Below are 21,791 nucleotides of genomic sequence, written 5' to 3' on the forward strand. Positions count from 1 at the left end.
TCTATGGGAAAATATCCACTTCAGGCAGCAGGTGTTGGAGAATGTGGTGAAGAGGCTTATGGAACCTTAAGTTCGCAAGGGGAGAAATGTCATCACGGACAATTTCTTCACTTCACTGTCATTGGCGAATAAGTTGCTGTCAAAGAAAACAAGTCTGGCCGGCACCATAAACAAAGTGAGAGCGGAGCTCCCTCCCTATGCGCAAAATAAGGCACCTGCACAGCCGTTGTAGGCCTGCTCCGCAATGGTTCTGAAGAATGACAAGATGATGGGGACACAATAAAGAGAAAACCAGAAACTAATATGCACTACAACCAAACAAAGTTATGTCTAAGTTTGTCAAGCAAGTGAAAGTTATGAAAATTTGGTCAACTGTTAGCTAAATGAAATCCAACTGATGCCATCGTGTGAAGACGCACACAAGCAATGGACAATGCTGCCGAGTCCCTTTATGGAGTAAATTTTTCCAAGGTAATGTACAGAACGGAGGCATTTATTCCTCTTATAACACAGTTGCCAAAGAAAACAATATGAAAGCACACATTTACCAGCAGAAATAAAACATTTTGTTATATTGTCAAATTCATACTTTCTAATCCGTTGTTTGCTCAATTATTTCTATATTTATTGCGCAACAGTCGTTCGTTCTTTATTTTCCATTGCCATGCTCACTGGCAACGCTCGTATCCCTTGCTTGCTAGCTAGCTAAGGCTAACACAGTCACAACCGCTGCAGCCAGAATAACAGCAAGGTAGCTGTTTTCTATTGACATAAATTTGGATGTATTCTTAACAATGAGCTGATAATGCACGATTTTGTCTGGCATAGCTAGAAACGTTTGCCTTCTCGTCAGGACACTCGTCAACACTGACTGTTAATTACGAGATCGATCGCATATGAAACACTAGGCTAGAAGCTAGCTAGTTTGTTGCTAGCAAACCTGCCAATATGAAGACCAAATTCAAAAATACCAGTTGCTGAAAACAGCTGGTCAAACTAGAAACATGTGGGAGGATTTGACAGCTTTAGCGGCGGAGGGGACCGGAGAAATAAATGTTCCCCCCAAAAATGATCTGCAAATCAATGCTAGCTAGCTAAGCTTTTTCCTCGTTGGACCTGCGTTTACAACGTATCCAATTTCATTTTGTGTTGTTGTTGGTTTAGCTTTTTGTAACTTTGTAGCAGGTACGGTCTGCATGTACAGGCGCATATTGCTTCATGATTGTAAGGTGTCCCAATATATTTTCAAATTGTCCAATTATCTGGTTTTAATGTCCATTATAGAGTTTCACAATTTACGAAGGCCACTTGGTGCTTATAATGATGTTAAGGCTATTGATGTTTTCATAATTTGACTGTGCGTCTTGGTGGTTGGGGTATTTTTATTTTGTTGTCATAAAAAGAAGCTGTTACCGTGTTCCAACACATATGCTTTATGTTTCATAGTTGCAACAAAGCCACTCTACAAATATAACTTTTTACATATAACCTACAGTAACATACTGTAAATGAATGAAAATGGTATTGTGTTATTTGAAAATGTTACCCAAGGCCTTCAAACACAACCAAATTTTTTTTGCCGATAGCACATAGGAAATGTATGAATTACACCGTTAGAATGTTGCAGTCAGAATGACTGCTCATTAGCTTGAAGGGGGGTCCCTGGAAGCCCAGCAGTTCTAGTGTTAACTGGAGCACTGTAGTGTAGTAATGTCGTGAAATGTAGTGTAGAAGGAGGAAGTCACTTCAAAAGGGACTATCTCTGCCATTCTCCTTTTTATTTCAAAGTGCTGAATCTATGCATCTGTCAGTTACCCGCATCTAAGGAATGAGTTACCTGTCATAGTCTCCGTTGCACAGGGCCTTGACGGGGATCTTGAACGCCTGCCACACTGGGTCCAGAGTGTTCTTCACTACCTCTGTCTTATGGCAGATAGTAAATCTAGAAACACACGCGCACACATACATGCACACATGCACGCACGCACAAACACAATGGCTGTTAGGACCCTTTCAAGACAACATGTGGTTTTTAACTCCTACTTATTTAAAAAAAAATGTTTTGCTGTATAGAAGTCAAAACAACAACAGCAGCAGTAGCTTCATGTTCTTATACAGGATACAGTGTGGCCATGTGGTCAGGGAGATCATGCTGCTGTTGTGCCCCAGAGCTAGCCATTTAAACTGCTTCAGTAAATATCCAGCTGCACAAAAGCCAAATGTGTTGAGTGCAAGATATGGGAGTCAGCTCGCATAAAAACATCTGCTGGGCAAAGCCGTCCCATACAATGTATGTTTAACTCAGGCTCACCCTTTATTTTCCTTGCATTTCATTTTCTTAATTTCTCCTCTCATCCTTTCTTTCACATCCACTCATCCCTTACCACCTATACTCTCTGTGCAAATGCTGGTTTGGGGAGGGAGGGTTTGAGGAGGAGGATTATTTAAGATACTGTTTGAAGAGGTAGGGTTTCAGATGTTTTCAGGAAGATGGGCAGGGACTCTGCTGTCCAAGATTCAGATGGAAGCTGGTTCCACTATTGGGGTGCCAGGACAGAGAAGAGGTTGGACTGGGCTGAGCGGGAGCTGCCCTCCCGTAGGGGAGGGCCAAGAGACCTGAGGTGGCAGAACTGAGTGCTCGGGTTGTAGGGTTTTAGCAAAGCCTGAAGGTAGGGAGGGGAAGTTCCTCTTGCTTTATGTAGGCAAGCAACATGGTCTTGTGAGCTTCGACTGGAAGCCAGTGGAGGGTGCATAGGAGCAGCGTGACATGGGAGAACTTGGGAAGGTTGAACACCAGGCGGGCTGCGGCGTTCTGGATAAGTTGCAGGTGTTTGAGGGCAAAAGCGGGAGGCCCAGCCAACATAGAGATGCAGTAGTCCAGACGGGAGATGACTCTTGCTGTTCCGTAGGTAAGCACCATGGTCTTGTTGTGGATACGAGATTTGACTGGAAGCTACAGACCTATTATCCACTGTGTATGGGCAGAAAATCAAATCAGATCAAATTGTATGTCACATGCACCGAATACAACAGGTGCATTACCATGAAATGCTTACTTACAAGCCCTTAATCAACAATGCAGTTTTAAGAAAAATAAGAGTTAAGAAAAATATTTACTAAATAAACTAAAGTCAAAAATAAAAGAGCAATAATAAAATAACAATGAGGCTATGTACAGGGAGTACCGGTACTGAGTCAGTGTGCAGGGGCACAGGTTAGTCAAAGTAATTAAGGTAATATGTACATGTAGGTAAAGTGACTATGCATAGAAAGCAAATAGTCCGGGTAGCCATTTGATTAGCTGTTTAGCAGTCTTATGGCTTGGGGGTAGAAGCTGTTAAGATGCCTCTTGGACGTAGACTTGGTGCTCCGGTATCGCTTGCTGTGAGTTAGCAGAGAGAACAGTCTATGACTAGGGTGGCTGGAGTCTTTGGCAATTTTTAGGGCCTTTCCTATGCCACCGCCTGGTATAGAGGTCCTGGGTGGCAGGAAGCTTGGCCCCAGTGATGTACTGGGCCATACGCACTACCCTCTGCTCTCGATGGTGCAGCTGTAAAATTATAGAAGGATCTGAGGACCCATGCCAAATCTTTTCAGTCTCCTGAGGGGGAATAGGCGTTGTCGTGCCCTCTTCATGACTGTCTTGGTGTGTTTGGACCATGATAGTTTGTTGGTGACGTGGACACCAAGGAACTTGAAGCTCTCAACCTGCTTCACTACAGCCTCGTCAATGAGAATGGGAGCGTGCTCGGCCCTCGTTTTCCTGTATTCCACAATCATCTCCTTTGTCTTGATCACGTTGAGGGAGAGGTTGTTGTCCTGGCACCACACTTCCAGGTCTCTGACCTCCTCCCTATAGGCTATCTCATCGTTGTCGGTGATCAGGCCTACCAACGTTGTGTTGTTGGCAAACTTAATGATGGTGTTAGAGTCATGCTTGGCCACGCAGTCATGGGTGAACAGGCAGTACAGGAGGGTACTAAGCACGCACCCCTGATGGGCCCCTGGGTTGAGGATCAGCATGGCAGATGATGTTGTTGCCTACCCTTACCACCTGGGGGCGGCCGTCAGGAAGTCCAGGATCCAGTTGCAGAGGGAGGTGTTAAGTCCCAGGGTTCTTAGCTTAGTGATGAGCTTTGCAGGCACTATGGTGTTGAACGCTGAGATGTAGTCAATGAACAGCATTCTCACATAGGTATTTCTTCTGTCCAGGTGGGAAAGGGCAGTGTTGAGTGCAACAGAGATTGTGTCACCTGTGGATATGTTGGGGAAGTATGCAAATTGGACTAGGTCTAGGGTTTCTGGGATGATGGTATTGATGTAAGCCATGACCAGCCTTTCAAAGCACTTCATGGCTATAGACGTGAGTGCTATGGGTCGGTAGTCATTTAGGCAGGTTACCTTAGTGTTTTTGGGCACAGGGAGTATGGTGGTCTGCTTGAAACATGTAGGTATTACAAACTCGGCCAGGGACAGGTAATAAAAAGGTCAGTGAAGACACTTGCCAGTTGGTCATGCTCGGAGTACACATTCTGGTAATCCGTCAGGCTCTGCGGCCTTATGAATGTTGACCTGTTTAAAGGTCTTACTCAGAACGGCTACGGCGAGCGTGATCACACTGTCATCCGCAACAGCTGCTGCTCGCATGCATGTTTCAGTGTTGCTTGTCTCGAAGCGCACATAGAAGTCATTTAGCTTGTCTGGTTGGCTTGTGTCACTGGGCAGCTCGCGGCTGGGTTTCCCTTTGTAGTCCGTAATATTTTGCAAGCCCTGCCACATCCGACGAGCGTCAGAGCTGGTGTAGTAGGATTCAATCTTAGTCCTGTATTTACACTTTGTCTGTTTGAATGCATCAACGTCTTCCGCATTTAACTCAACCCCCTGAATCAGAGTTGTGGGGGCTGCCTAAAATCGATGACCACGTCATCGGCACCCAGGGAGCAGTTGTTGTGGGGGGTTAACCTGTTAGGGCTAGGGGGCAGTATTGACACAGCCGGATAAAAAACGTACCCGATTTAATCTGGTTACTACTCCTGCCCAGTAACTAGAATATGCATATAATTATTGGCTTTGGATAGAAAACACCCTAAAGTTTCTAAAACTGTTTGAATGGTGTCTGTGAGTATAACAGAACTCATATGGCAGGCCAAAACCTGAGAAGATTCCATGCAGGAAGTGGCCTGTCTGACAAATTGTGTTTCATCTTGGCTCTTTTTATTGAAGACTGAGGATCTTTGCAATAACGTGACACTTCCTACGGCTCCCATAGTCTCTCAGAGCCCGGGAAAAAGCTGAACGATATCGATGCAGGCTCTGGCTGAAACACTTTATCGCTTTTGGCAAGTGGCCGATCAGAGTACTATGGGCTTAGGCGCGTGCCCGAGTCGACCGAATGCTTTATTTTCTTTCCTCTGTTTACCTAAACGCAGATTCCCGGTCGGAATATTATCGCTTTTTTATGAGAAAAATGGCATAAAAATTGATTTTAAACAGCGGTTGACATGCTTCGAAGTACGGTAATGGAATATTTTGAATTTTTTTGTCACGAATTGCGCCATGCTCGTCACCCTTATTTACCCTTTCGGATAGTGTCTTGAACGCACGAACAAAACGCCGCTGTTTGGATATAACTATGGATTATTTTGAACCAAACCAACATTTGTTATTGAAGTAGAAGTCCTGGGAGTGCATTCTGACGAAGACAGCAAAGGTAATAACATTTTTCTTATAGTAAATCTGACTTTGATGAGTGCTAAACTTGCTGGGTGTCTAAATAGCTAGCCCTGTGATGCCGGGCTATCTACTGAGAATATTGCAAAATGTGCTTTCACCGAAAAGCTATTTTAAAATCGGACATATCGAGTGCATAGAGGAGTTCTGTATCTATAATTCTTAAAATAATTGTTATGCTTTTTGTGAACGTTTATCGTGAGTAATTTAGTAAATTCACCGGCAGTGTTCGGTGGGAATGCTAGTCACATGCTAGTCACATGCTAATGTAAAAAGCTGGTTTTTGATATAAATATGAACTTGATTGAACAAAACATGCATGTATTGTATAACATAATGTCCTAGGGTTGTCATCTGATGAAGATCATCAAAGGTTAGTGCTACATTTAGCTGTGGTTTGGGTTTATGTGACATTATATGCTAGCTTGAAAAATGGGTGTCTGATTATTTCTGGCTGGGTACTCTGCTGACATAATCTAATGTTTTGCTTTCGTTGTAAAGCCTTTTTGAAATCGGACAGTGTGGTTAGATTAACGAGAGTCTTATCTATAAAATTGTGTAAAATAGTCATATGTTTGAAAAATTGAAGTTTTTGCATTTTTGAGGAATTTGAATAACGCGCCACGGGATTACACTGGCTGTTGAGTAGGTGGGACGCAAGCGTCCCACCTAGCCCATAGAGGTTAACTGTCTTGCTCAATGGCAGATTTTTCTATCTTGGCAGCTCGGTGATTCGAACCAGTGACCTTTCGGTTAGTGGCCCAATGCTCTTAACCGATAGGCTACCTGCCACCCATCACATAGTACAGTATACTGTATGTAAACAAACATGATTTGTGGTTGTGAATAAATAAAGTTTTAATTAGATTTTGTATGTAATAATAAATCAACGCGTGTTGTGACGACTTACGATCCGTCTTCGTTACTACGGTAGAAGACCAGAAAAGGATCCGATTTCCCAAAGAAGTCTTTCTTGTCCAACTTGTTCCCACAGAATTGCAGCATCACTGACTCCTAGAGAGAACAGGTTACAGATAGATGGAACAGACAGACAATAAAAACCACAGACTGGGAAAATAGTCATTTTTCTCTGTTTGCTTTTTTCCCGTTCTAATTCTTTTACATTTCATGACCTGTTTTGATTGACTGGGTCCCTTAGTATTTAGTGAATTATTTGTAGGAAAAAAGGCAAGAAGTCATTGTTGTGCTCCCATGTAGAGTATGTGGATATGTATGACTGAATAGCCACTGCTGAAAATGCTAAAGCTGTTCCATTTTCATGATGACTGTTCATTAAAAGGGGAACACTTACAACAGCTGCAGTTTTTTACACACAAAAACCACTCACCCTGCAATTGCTCAGCTCCTCTGCTCTCACTTTGATGGTACCACACTTCTTCCCTGGAATCCCACTGTTAAAACACAAAAGAGAGACTAGAATCATCACTTCTGGCAGCGTTACTGTACATTTGTGTGTTGTTCATGGCTCTCCGTCCATTTTTCTATTTTATTTTAGGACACCTTTATTTATACGGGTAAGTCAATTAAGAACAAATTGTTATTTACAATGACGACTTGTCCATCTAGCATGTCATACATCAATCGTCAATACCTTCCTTGACAAAGATGAGGCCTAGCGTTTTGTGCAGAATGTTAACAGAAAGAAATTGACCAAGTAAAAATAGACAAATGAATGCCAGAACCCCAAGGCTTGATTTAGACTGGAGAGAGAGAGAGCAACATTGTTTTTAATTTGGCTAAATAGAGCTATATAATGTTGCTGGAATTATGCAATAACATGCATGGAGGAAAATAGATGGCAAATTGAAGTGAGTCTTTGAAATGCAACCGGGGCTCTCGGAGGCCCAACGAGAGAAGCACTCACTGAAATGGACTGACTGGGTGAGCAGTGAGCACAAAACCTTGGCACTGGAGGGGAGGTGGGTGGGTGGGGGAGGGGGGGGTAAAAGAGAGAGGGTATAGGAAAGAGAAGGCTGGATAAAGAAGACGAATGGCACTGAACTAACTATGCAGTTCATACAAGTCCTTCCATTAAATTATCTACACAGTTGATATGGTTCCCTTTCAGTCAGTCAAATCGGTACAACACAGTTATGGGGAGTTCATACGCTAACGCCCTCTACTGAGGAACGTTAGAATCACGCCTGAGAAGGCCAATGAACACCGTGCCTCACCGGAAGTCCGGCCTTCCACAGGTGATAAACCCAAGACACGAATTCATTCCTTCAATTCTTCTGCTCTTCACCTCGAGCTGAGCAGAACAATTTCACGTATTCTTTAAAAATAAACATGGGAACGCGAAATACAAGGGTTTACTTCAATTTACCACTCACACTTAACCTTTCTGGCGCAGGCTAGCGACCCACCTCGACAACATCCGGTGAAATTGCAGAGCGCCAAATTTAAAATACAGAAATACTCATAATAAACATTCATAAAAGATACAAGTGTTATGCATCGGCTTAAAGATTAACTTCTTGTTAATCCAGCCTCTGTGTCAGATTTCAAAAAGGCTTTACGGCGAAAGCATACCATGCGATTATCTGAGGACAGCACCCCGCTTACAAAAGCATACAAACATTTTCAAGCCAAGTAGAGGAGTCACGAAAGTCAGAAATAGCGATAAAATTAATCACTTACCTTTGATGATCTTCATATGGTTGCAGTCACAAGAGTCCCTGTTACACAATAAATGTTCGTTTTGTTCGATAAAGTCCCTCTTTATTTCCCAATAACTCAGTTTTGTTGGCGCGTTTTGTTCAGTAATCCACTGGCTCAATGGCGGTCACAACATGCAGACGAATACATCCTAATAGTACCGGTAAAGTTCATTGAAACATGTCAAACGATGTTTATAATTAATCCTCAGGTTGTCTATTGTCTAAATAATCCATAATATTTCAACCAGACAATAGCGTATTCAATAGAAAGGAAAAAGAACGAACGGCACGCAATCGGTCACGCGCGCAAACTAGCTCTGGTTCATTCTACAGTCCACTTAGAAAATGGTCTCATTCTTCCTCATTTTTCAGAAAACAAGCCTGAAACAATGTCTAAAGACTGTTGATATCTAATGGAAGCCATAGGAACTGCAATCTGGGTCCTAACCCAACACATACTGTATAGGCAATCAATTGAAAACTACACACATCAAAAATATCCCACTTCCTGGATGGATTTTCCTCAGGTTTTCGCCTGTCATATTAGTTCTGTTATACTCACAGACATTCTTTTAACAGTTTTGGAAACTTTAGAGTGTTTTCTATCCAAATCCACCAATTATATACATATCCTAGCTTCTGGGCCTGAGTAACAGGCAGTTTACTTTGGGTACGCTTCTCATCTAGATGTCAAAATACTGCCCCCAAGCCATAACAAGTTTTAAGGAGAACGTGCTCATCCTTCTGGACATTGTGTGTTAAAGCTTGGTAACTGGTTTCGTGATTTTCCTGCTAAATCTGTTAGTTATTCTTCTGCGTGTTTAGCCTGGCTAATTGGCTGAGTAATGTAACCAAAACAACGAAAGCTAACAAGCCGGGTTCAAGACCTTGTCTAAATAAATTAAAAAGATACTCACGTTTTGTTGTCTGTCTTGATGCGGTGCATGCTCCATCTGCCCCCGCTTGGGTCAGCTTGTGTACGGGACGGTGATAGTAACAGTGGCTTGTACGCGGCTGTCACTGTTCCCCTAGTCCATGGTGCGCACAGGCTCCTTTGGGAAACGTGTGGAACTCTTATGGCTTCCTGTCACGGGTGCCCGTACCTCGGCTGGGTATGAGTTACATGACCCAAGGATGATTTGGGGCTTTAGTCGGATAAAATATCTAGTAAAATATCTTGTCAGCCCTGGGCTGAGGCATGCGAAAGCTGCCCTAGCTCAACCCGGTAGCTATGCGATCTATCACCGGCTAAGGGAGGCGACTTGAAGGGAGAAAGCGGCCGGGTCAGTGGGCATGCCAGGCTGCCTGTACCTGCCTCGGTCAAACACGTTTACCTCTCGTCCCAAAGATGGTCGATGATCAGGTCTTATGTGGACGGGATCAGGCTAGCTAAACAGTGCTGCATAGCGTGCTACCCACAGGTTAGCTGACTCGTCAAGGTGAGCTAGCTAGTGTACTGCCATTGGTGATTCCTGCCTCCCATTTGGAATTGATTGTGCAGCTCTCTTGTTTAGTATACGTAAGTTCTACAGCTGCACTATGTCACTGGCCCCAGTGTAGCCCACAGTGTGCTTACGTCTGGGACGGGAGAGAGTCATTAGGCAGCGCACAGATGGCGCAATACCTGGGTCCAACAGGCTTTCCTGTCAGGTTGGAACTCTGGGTGGTCTGCCGTGGGCCATTTCATTTGGTGTACGCTAAGGTTGGCATGGGGCGTGATTTCATATCCCTATAGCTGTGTTGTACGGAGTTGACCGACTGAAAGGGAACGTATAGTTATGGCTATAACTAATGTTCCCTGTAGGAGGGAAATGAGGTAGAACATCTGTTCGGCCCCGCACCGCCCAGTTCTGGGCTCGATGAACAGCGGGCGATACTGAATGGAACAAACTTATCTGTGCCTCGGGTTTATCACATGTGGCTTCCGGTGAGGCACACTGTTCATCGGCCTTGTCAGGATTGGTTCAAATGTTCTTCAGTAGTGCAAAAACTCCCCATAGCTGTGTTGTACCTTGTTTCCCACCTTCAGGGAACAGTCAGTCATAACTGTACGTTCTCAACTATAGTCTAGAACAGGGACAATCTATACTTTTTTGGCTCAACTTCCCATTTTCAAGTGAAAAGAAAATATCTGGACCAGCACAGTAGGGTGGGTGTCACAGGACAATGTAAAAAGAGGTATACTGGTCATGTGTAATAGTATAATATATGCTGTATGACAGGTTCATGGCAGTCATTATTATCATCAGGATAAATTAGAAGTGTTTATCTCAATGCCTGTTTGTGGTGTGCCTCCTAAGACCATCTGTCTATAGCCACGCATTGTTTAGTTCTGTACATATGCTCCTCCTTTGCTCTGCTCTTTATTTGTAAAATCTTCCTCCACTCCACTGAACACAAGTGCCACGCTTTTGACTCGGCCGTCTCCATGTAAATAGAGGTGCCACTTTAAGATACAGTGGACCAGCTGCATGTGCGCACGCGCGCACACACACACACACACACACACACACACACACACACACACACACACACACACACACACACACACACACACACAATGAGTGTAGCCTGAGATGATTATATAACTCGACAACAGCGGCACATTCTTATATCATCGTCTTGTGTCATTCTTCTGCAGACCCATTGATTCATACTGTACATACATTTGCCACATGCACACACGTGCATATACACAGACACACACAAATAGTCACGCAGGCAGGCAGGCAGGCAGGCAGGCAGGCAGGCACACATACACAGTGGGGTGAGGGCCACCCCTCACGGTTCACACATGAAGAACACACCCTGCTCTCAGTGCCTCAGGCAGAAAATAAATGGACATTCAACACATTGTATGTGTCCCAAATAGCACCCTATTCATTATATAGTGCACTACTTTTGACCAGACCCCTACTGGCCCAGGTCAAAAGGAGTGCACTATAAAGGGATTAGGGTGCCATTTGGGACGCATTTTCCTCTTTGCACTTAAACCCCCCTGAGGAACCATTAGTGGAGGTGACAGAGGGGCTCCTAACACTAACAAATATGCTTCAAAATACCAGGCCATATTGTACAGTATGTTACATTATACTGGAATACATCACTGAAGATAAAGCCTGTAGTGTTTGTAGTGCACAGCACAGGCCATAGTAGCCTTGTTTTCCAGAGCGGCCATATGCTTTTATTAATTAACATTTTTTTTACAAATTTGCACTTCCAATTTGTGTAAGACTTCCCAGTTGGAAACTATTCATCACATTTAGTTGACAGTGACAGTGCATATTAATCAACATTTAAGTTCTCTTCAATGTAAAAGTGCTGTGGTTAATGTTCATTTGTAGTTCCAGTTCAATTTCAACTCTAGTCAATTTGAGGAATTTTCAATAAGACTCCTGGCTCCTTGATAAATCATGCCTCAATATGACACAGATTAACATAACGACATGGCTCCCAAATTAACGCATGTGTATTTTTAACTTGATAATAATTCACTTGAGGATGTGTAATCATCTTTGTTATTTTTTAAACATGCTGAAACATCATGTAAGTGGAGCCCCTCCTTATCCCATTGTGTAAAAAACAGCAGCTGGCAACAACAACACTGTTGGCATCCCATACAGTATATAAAAAACATTTCTGGATGAGAAAGAGAACTGTCATCATCTAAGTGAATTCCTACGTTCTATTTGTATTTCAAAAGTATTCAGAACACATTTTGTTACGTTACAGCCTTCTTCTAAAATGTATTAATTAAATGTTTTTCCTCAGCAATGTACACACAATAGCCCATAATGACAAAGCGAAAACAGGTTTTAAGAAATGTTTGCAAATATATTAAAATAGAAAAACTGAAATATCTTATTTACATAAGTACTCAGACCTTTTGCTATGAGACTCGAAATTGAGCTCAGTTGCATCCTGTTTCCATTGATCATCTTTGAGATGTTTCTACAACTTGAATTGGCGTCCACCTGTGGTAAATTCAATTGATTGGACATGATTTGGAAATGCACACACCTGTCTATATAAGGTCCCACAGTTGACAGTGCATGTCAGAGCAAAAACCAAGCCATGAGGTCAAAGGATTTGTCCGTAGAGATCAGAGACAGGATTTTGTCGAGGCACAGATCTGGGGAAGGGTACCAAAAAATGTCTGCAGCATTGAAGGTTCCCAAGAACACAGTGGCCTCCATCATTCTTAAATGGAAGAAGTTTGGAACCACCAAGACTCTTCCTAGAGCTGGCTGCCCAGCCAAACTGAGCAATTGGGGTAGAAGGACCTTAGTCAGGGAGGTGACCAAGAATTCAATGGTCACTCTGACAGAGCTATTGAGTTCCTCTGTGGAGATGGGAGAACCTTCCAGAAGGACATCATCTCTGCAGCACTCTACCAATCAGGCCTTTATGGTAGATTGCCCAGACGGAAGCCACTCCTCAGTATAAGGTACATGACAGCCCGCTTGGAGTTTGCCAAAAGGAACCTAAAGACACTCATAGACCATGAGAAACAAGATTCTCTGGTCTAATGAAACCAAGATTGAATTCTTTGGCCTGAATGCCAAGCATCACGTCTGGAGGAAATCTGGCTACGGTGAAGCATGGTGGTGGCAGCATCATGCTGTGGGGATGTTTTTCAGCGGCAGGGACTGGGAGGCTAGTCAGTTTCGAGGCAAAGATGAACAGAGCAAAGTACAGACATCCTTGATGAAAACCTGCTCCAGAGTACTCAGGACCTCAGACTGGGGCGAATGTTCACCTTCCAACAGCACAATGACCATAAGCACACAGCCAAGATAACGCAGGAGTGGCTTCGGGAGAAGTCTCTGAATGTCCTTGAGTTGCCCAGCCAGAGCCCGGACTTGAACCCGATCGAACGTCTATGGAGAGACCTGAAAATAGCTGTGCAGTAATGCTCCCCATCCAATATGACAGAGATTTAGAGGATCTGTAGAGAATGGGACAAACTCCACAAATACAGGTGTGCAAAGCTTGTAGCGTCATACCCAAGAAGACTCGAGGCTGTAATCGCTGCCAGAGGTGCTTCAACAAAGTACTGAGTAAAGGATCTGAACACTTATGTAAATGTGATATTTCAGTTAAATGTTTTTTATATATTTGCTAAAATTTCGAAAAACCTGTTTTTGGTTTCTCATTATGGGGTATTGTGTGTAGATTGATGAGGAACATAAAAAAATATATAATATTTAGAATAAGGCTGTAATGTAACAAAATGTGGAAAAAGTCAAGGGGTCTGAATACTTTCCGAATGCATTGTACATCAACTGAGTTTCATTAAATAGGCACGAACAGGATTCTTTTAATGCTCAACATTAATTTGCGGTAACCTTGCATAGCCAACAACAAAGAGTTCTCAAAGTGGGGTAGTGTATTGGGAATCATGTTATTAATGATCAGTCTATTTCCTTAATTGACTGGAATTGCAGTGATATTGGCCCCAATGTGGAATATACTGTACATCAATGGAATACCAACGACGCAAAATTTCAAATAAAATAGAACCCTTTAAACCATGTAAATTATGTGGCATCTTGGGCCTGGCTTTTAATAATGAGGACAAAATAGGCCAAAAATAGCAACAATAGGGTAAAGGGTAGACAGAACGGTACAGTACATTACTTACATGAGAGGTTTTTCCATGCAGCTTCCCATGGAGCCCACCACCTCCCCCAGGGTACAGAATGCCTGGCCCAGGAAGTCCTACACACACACACACACACACACACACACACACACACACACACACACACACACACACACACACACACACACACACACACACACACACACACACACACACAGTGAGTGAGAGAAATGGCCCAAAAGATAAGATGACAAAAAACACATTTGATATACATTTTTTGTACGATTTTCAGAACGTAATGAGCACAAACGCTATGCGAGCAGATCAAGGAGGTTCAAATGGAAAAAGGTAAACCTGATTCCAGCTATGCTTTCCAATCTTCCTCCATCTATCTCCCAAACCCCTGGTTTAGCTTGGCTTAGCCTGGCTTAGCCCCCACCATGCCACAGCCCAAGATCATTTCCTAGGATATTTACGTTTCGACTAAATATTTTTTTCAAAGCTTCTCTGTTAAATCCTATGAGCATATGGGATGAAGAATGACATTGATACGTGATGAAAAAAGCCTAATAATAAATAAGGTAATTTTATAGATGCATTCGTTCTCACTGACTTACAGGTAACACATACAGTTAACACATTGTTCCCAGGTGAGAATCAAACCTACAACCTGGTCTTGTACAGTAGGCGCCCCGTCATGCCCTAACCAACTGGAAGATGTGAGGCCATGGAAGGTGTGAAAGCTATGTAGCTTTTACCATTTGACACTGACAGAGGGTCTTGAGTCTCTCTCTCTCTGCCCAACATAGTGTGGTGGCTCCCACAAGTAGAGAGGGTAGTATTGTATTGTTTAGTTTTGTATGCATGATGTTGTTCGCACAGGCTCTTTGGGCTGGGGCCATGAAATTAAACTCAGTGTGTTGAGACTCAAAAGAGTGAGGACTTGTACTATGCTACTGGGCCCAGCCTGGTTCTGCTCTGTGTATAATAAATTCACTTGACAGATGAGCTGTGTTTGGTCCAGCGGGCAGAAAGCTGCTCCCAGGATCTATTCTGCCTGTCGGTGTTTATCACTCCTCTCCCCTTGTCCCACCGTGCAACTTGGGCCCATTGCTCTTCTTTGGAAAGAGAGAGTGTGGAAAACAGCCATCCCTTCTTCAGTGTATATTTTATTTACTATGGTGTCACTAATATGTGGGACGGGCTAAAGGTGGTGGTGAGCTTTCCAGTAGAGGCAAAGACGGACAGGTTTGTACACATCAGAACCGGAGAATAGGCCTAGTCTCAGCTAGGCTATAGGCGGGCGCATGCTTCCCAACCTAAACAGTTCGGAACAGTTTATGCATATATTATGTGACATTTTGTTCATTTTGGTGTTCAGCTAGGGCTTTGTCAGCTGTGCTGGCAATCAAATATTTTTCTCAAGGCCAGCCAAAGTTTGGAAGGCGAAGTCTATGCCCCTTCGTCCGTGATTAGTCAACTGTAGGGGTGACGCAAGTTTCTTCTTCTTGTAGGTTCAGCCCGAAACTCAGCGAGGATTCAACATGGCGAACGACAACTTCGAGCATCGATTGACCGAGTAGGTACAGAAATATCTTCGCCACTACAATTCTAGCCGTGCATTATATAAAGACCAACATGTAAATGCAAATTCATGTAGGGAGATTGAGGAGACACTGGGATCCGAACAAACTACTTGTTCGAAAAAGTGGGGTAGGTTTCGCAACAAGTTTTTCAAGGCAAAGAAAAGAAACAAGGGCAGCAGTGGAGACGTCATTGGAAAGGCTGGTGCTCTCAAAACCAGGTGCTCTCTCCATTCACAAACACCAGTGAATGGAGAGAGCACCTGGTTTTGTTCTCTGCACCCCAGCACTGCCTATTGACTGGCCCAAGCATCTGCCCCCAGTATTGACTGGTCATCGGCACCAGCCCATCTCCCGCACTGAGCTGCAGTGCAGAATTAGAAACAATCCCCATGCAGGATCTGGGAAGCTCTATCCTGGGCTCACCTCCAAGACCTACTCCACTGGCTTGCTCCTCACCAATGCCACAGAACAGCAGCAGAAGTAGCAGGGGTGTGAGAAGAAGGGAGAAAGGACCTGCAGACTCAGCACTTAACACATCACTCACAAAGGCATTGCGAATGATTGAAGACTTGTCCCAGAGGTAAATACAAATACTTTCAGACTCCTACTTTACTCTGATCCCCTTTCCTCTCTTCTGTTGTCCTTTTTCCTCCTCGCCTCACCATGCACATTGCTCTCCAGGCACTCCTAATTTCCCCACCCCTCTTCTCATCCTCTCCACAGGACCCCTGGCACCTATAGCTGATTTCATGGATGAACTCTCGCCAAAACTCTGGCAGGAATTAGATCACCAGCTGCATGAGATTGTGTATAACTTCAAGAAGTGGACATGGACCGAACAACTGGGAACACAGTGAAATAAACTTGTTCTGTTGTTGTTCTGACATCTCTGGAGCCAGACACTAGACTTTCATTTGATTCCATAGACACTTTTGTTGTTCACATGTCTGTTCATAGCAGACACTGTAATATTGTTCAGAAATATTTGTAACTATACTGACTTACATTTTATTCCATAGACACTTGTTTACTTGTCTGTTCTCAGACACTGTTGTATTGTGGTTTACTTTCAGAGCCCATAAGCAAGAATAAAGGTTTATTTTTGTGTGCTGAAAAAGCTCTGTTGGCATTTCTTCATCTCAATACAAGGTGTTTCAATGCATTCTATTTGAACAGCAAGTGCAAGTGCTGACAATGTCCAGAAGTGCCACAGACTTCACATGCTTTCTACTTGGTGTTGTTCAATCTAATCTAAATTACTGCTCACTGAGACGTCATAGAATCAGGTTCCATTTTATTAACAAGATTAAAACTCAAAATTTTAGGACAAATGTACTTTGGTTCACAGTGCACACAAAGAACTGGGTCTGTGTGTCCAGCTAGGGGTGTGTGTGAGCAGTTCAAACAAAGGCCTTTTCTGCATGACTGCTTGGCCTTGGGTTGAGTTGTCCTCTCCTAACCACGTCTTCCTGCCATGGCACATGTCCGGGGGGGATCCTTCAACTTGCAAGAAATGTCGCTCTGGAACTTGGAGATTGCCCTTAGCCTTTTCAGGGCTACACTCGATTGGACGACCAAGAATCCTTATCCTTGCAGCCATGATACCAAATGCATTCTCTGACTCTGACAACGAGAGTGGTAGTAGTTCCAGGTACGCCCAAGTTCATTGAAATGGACACCTGTGAATGAGAGGTAACGAGAATATACAGTACCAGTCGAAAGTTTAGACACACCTACTCATTCAAATGTTTTTCTTAATTTTTTTTACTATTTTCTACATTGTAGAATTTTCTTTGCACACTCTTGACATTCTCTCAACCAGCTTCATGAGGTAGTCACCTGGAATGCATTTCAATTAACAGGTGTGCCTTGTTAAATTAATTTGTGGAAATGATTTCCTTTGTAATGCGTTTGAGCCAATCAGTTGTGTTGTGACAAGGTAGGGGTGGTATACAGAAGATAGTCCTATTTGGTAAAAGACCAAGTCCATATTATAGCAAAAACAGCTCAAATAAGCAAAGAGAAATGATAGTTCACTTTAAGACATAAAGGTCAGTCAATGCGGAAAACTAAGAACTTTGAACGTTTCTTCAAGAGCAGTCGCAAAAACCATCAGGCGCTATGAGGAAACTGGCTCTCATGAGGACCGCCACAGGAAAGGAAGACCCAGAGTTACTTCTGCTGCAGAGGATAAATTCATTAGAGATAACTGCAACTCAGATTGCAGCCCAAATAAATGCCTCACAGAATTCAAGTAACAGACAAATCTCAACATCAACTGTTCAGATGAGACTGCGTGAATCAGGCCTTCATGGTCGAATTGCTACAAAGAAACCACTACCAAAGGACACCAATAAGAAGAGACTTGCTTGGGCCAAGAAACCCAAGCAATGGACATTTTTATTTAACCCTTATTTTACCAGGTAAGCTGACAGAGAACACATTCTCTTTAACCTGTTGGGGATGGGGGCAGTATTTGCACGGCTGGATAAAAAACGTACCCGATTTAATCTGGTTACTACTCCTGCCCAGTAACTAGAATATGCATATAATTGTTTGATTTGGATAGAAAACACCCTAAAGTTTCTAAAACTGTTTGAATGGTGTCTGTGAGTATAACAGAACTCATTTGGCAGGCCAAAACCTGAGAAGATTCCAAACAGGAAGCGCTCTCTCTGACTATTTCTTGGCCTTCTTGATCATCTCTATCCAAAACAGGGGATCTCTGGCATAACGTGACATTTTCTAATGCTCCCATAGGCTCTCAGAAGGCACCAGAACATTGAATGATGACTTTGCAGGCCATGGCTGAAAAACAGTAGCGCATTTGGATAGTGGTCGATCTGAGAACAATGAGACTGGGGGCGCGTGCACGAGAAGACTCCATGTTTTTATTTTTTCGTCTTTGAACGAAAACAGGGTTTCTCGGAAAATTATCGCTTTTTTACGAGAAAAATCGCATAAAAAATGATTTTAAACAGCGTTTGACATGCTTCGAAGTACGGTAATGGAATATTTTGAATTTTTTTTGTCACGAAACGCGCCGGGCGCGTCACCCTTCTTTACCCTTCGGATAGTGTCTTGAACGCACAAACAAAACGCCGCTATTTGGATATAACTATGGATTATTTGGAACCAAACCAACAGTTGTTATTGAAGTAGAAGTCCTGGGAGTGCATTCTGACGAAGAACAGCAAAGGTAATCAAATTTTTCTTATAGTAAATCTGAGTTTGGTGAGTACCAAACTTGGTGGGTGTCAAAATAGCTAACCTGTGATGGCCGGGCTATCTACTCAGAATATTGCAAAATGTGCTTTCACCGAAAAGCTATTTTAAAATCGGACATAGCGATTGCATAAAGGAGTTCTGTATCTATAATTCTTTAAATAATTGTTATGTTTTTTGTGAACGTTTATCGTGAGTAATTTAGTAAATTCACCGGAAGTTTCGGTGGGTATGCTAGTCACATGCTAGTCACATGCTAATGTAAAAAGCTGGTTTTTGATATAAATATGAACTTGATTGAACAAAACATGCATGTATTGTATAACATAATGTCCTAGGAGTGTCAACTGATGAAGATCATCAAAGGTTAGTGCTGCATTTGGGCTGTGGTTTGGGTTTATGTGACATTATATGCTAGCTTGAAAAATGGGTGTCTGATTATTTCTGGCTGGGTACTCTGCTGACATAATCTAATGTTTTGCTTTCGTTGTAAAGCCTTTTTGAAATCGGACAGTGTGGTTAGATTAACGAGAGTCTTGTCTTTAAAATGGTGTAAAATAGTCATATGTTTGAAAAATTGAAGTTTTTGCATTTTACGGCAAAGATTTTAAAAGTAGATGCTCAAATTGTTTGGGCACAGACCTGGATAGTATGACAGAACTCTGCAGGCTATTTCTGCAGTAGATTGAAACTCCGCAGTTCTATCTTGTCGGAAAATGTTGTAGTTAGGAATGGAAATGTCAAGATTTTTGTTGGCCTTCCTAAGCCAGGATTCAGACACAGCTAAGACATCCGGGTTGGCAGAGTGTGCTAAAGCAGTGAATAAAACAAACTTAGGGAGGAGGCTTCTAATGTTAACATGCATGAAACCAAGGCTTTTATGGTTACAGAAGTCAACAAATGAGAGCGCCCAGGGAATGGGAGTGGAGCTAAGCGCTGCAGGGCCTGGGTTAACCTCTACATCACCAGAGGAACAGAGGAGTAGGTTAAGGGTACGGCTAAAGGTATAAGAACTGGTCGTCTAGTGCGTTCGGAACAGAGTGTCAAAGGAGCGGATTTCTGGGCACGGAAGAATAGATTCAAGACATAATGTACAGACAAGGCTATGGTAGGATGTGAATACAGTGGAGGTAAACCTAGGCATTGAGTGACGATGAGAGAGGTTTTGTCTCTAGAGGCGCCATTTAAGCCAGATGAGGTCACAGCATGTGTGGGGGTTGGAACAAAAGCACTAGCTAAGGCATATTGAGCAGGGCTGGAGGCTCTACAGTGAAATAAGACAATAATCACTAACCAAAACAGTAATGGACAAGGCATATTGACATTATGGAGAGGCATGCGTAGCCGAGTGATTATAGGGTCTAGTAAGTAGCTAGGCGAGCTGGAGACATGGTGATTCAGACAGCTAGCGGGCCGGGGCTAGCAGATGGGCCTTCAGGGGATGTCGCGACGGAGGAGCCTGTTGAAACCCCCTCGGACGTTTACGTCGGCAGACCAGTCGTGATGGATTGGCGGGGCTCCGTGTCGGCAGTAAAATGGTCCAGGCCAATTGGCAAAATAGGTATTGTAGCCCAAGAATTGGCTGATGGACCTCTTCAGCTAGCCGGGAGATATGAAATGCAGTGCCTTATAAAAGCCCTTACAACCATTTGGGCTCCCGAGTGGCGCAGCGGTCTAAGTGCAAGAGGCGTCACTACAGTCCCTGACTCAAATCCAGGCTGTATCACATCCGGCCGTGATTGGGAGTCCCATAGGGCACCACACAATTGGCCCAGCGTTGTCCAGGTATGGCCGGGGTAGGCCGTCGTTGTAATAATTTGTTTTTAACTGACTTGCCTAGTTAAATGAAGGTTGCATAAAAAAATGTAAATGACACAATGGCTCAAACAATGGGAAATACAGCATTTGATCTGGCTCAATTGGTAAGAGGTTGGCGCTATCAATGCCACGGTTGTAGGTTCGATTCCCACATAGATCCCATACACATAGAAAAAAGGTACAGAGTCCCTTTGGAGAGAAGTATCCCTTCGGCTTATATTATTATTTTGTTGTATCATACACAGTATACAGGTAACTGTCAAAATAAAACAAACACTTGAGTAAATTAGGGATACAAAAGTATATTGAAACCAGGTTCTTCCACAGAGGCGGGGTTACTGAGATAACTAACAAACCATCATGCTAAGGGTCATGTGTAAAAATGCCCAGTTGCCCATTATTTTGGTTACCTTGACTAGAAGAACAGATTTCAGTGACTTTGAAAGAGAGGTCTCAAAGGAACATAGGGGGTTGAAAGTGTGTGTGTACGCGCGCGCGTCTCAGTCACCAGATCTCAACTGAACACTTATGGGAGATTCTGGAGCAGTGCCTGAGACAGCGTTTTGCACCACCATCAACAAAACACTAAATTATGGAATTTCTGAGCTGGGGCTGGAGCTGAGGCTGAGGAGCTGGAGTTGAGGCTACACTGCTGGAGAGGTAACCTGGCTTCATGTCTGTAATATGGTTTGGGACTGGAAGGATGTCTAGAGAATATCTGTATTTCTACCATGAGATCATTACTAAACAGTGAGAGTGGTTACACACGAGATGGAAAAGGCAACTCACATGTTTAGAGAGGTTGTCGCTCTTCGAGTCGAGGTCGTACCTGGACAGAAACAGAAAATTACGTATAATCACTGTTTGCGGAAAATCATTGTACTATTTTACAAAAAGTCTCAGCAGTCATTGACAATGGTTATAAACACTCAGACGTAGCAAGAATGGAGGTTCTACATAAACTATTTAAAAAAACAAGTGCAACCTGTGTGCTGAAGCTTTTCAAAAAGAAAGATGCTGAGAGCAATTCTATTGCAGTACAGTATATCCCTTCCTTAATCCATTGCTCCGATGTCTCCACTGTGTGTGTGTTTAATGAGCGCGTGCATGCGCAGGTGTGTGTGCTTGTGTGTGTGTGTGTGTGTG

General features: G+C 43.2%; 1 protein-coding gene across 1 annotated transcript in view; it reads right to left on the minus strand.

The window, feature by feature from the left end:
• The window catches only part of LOC106573107 (copine-8), a 94,275-nt gene that overhangs the window by 19,629 nt on the left and 52,855 nt on the right, over positions 1–21,791 (minus strand). Inside the window, exons 5-9 of the mRNA XM_014147816.2 lie at positions 21,435–21,474; positions 14,056–14,132; positions 7,079–7,142; positions 6,641–6,744; positions 1,838–1,942 (exon numbers count right to left, since the gene is read on the minus strand). Of these exons, the coding sequence (XP_014003291.1) occupies positions 1,838–1,942; positions 6,641–6,744; positions 7,079–7,142; positions 14,056–14,132; positions 21,435–21,474 (390 nt within the window). The remainder of the gene's footprint in view (positions 1–1,837; positions 1,943–6,640; positions 6,745–7,078; positions 7,143–14,055; positions 14,133–21,434; positions 21,475–21,791) is intronic.

Source organism: Salmo salar, chromosome ssa16, assembly GCF_905237065.1.
Source record: "Salmo salar chromosome ssa16, Ssal_v3.1, whole genome shotgun sequence".
NCBI lineage: Eukaryota > Metazoa > Chordata > Actinopteri > Salmoniformes > Salmonidae > Salmo > Salmo salar.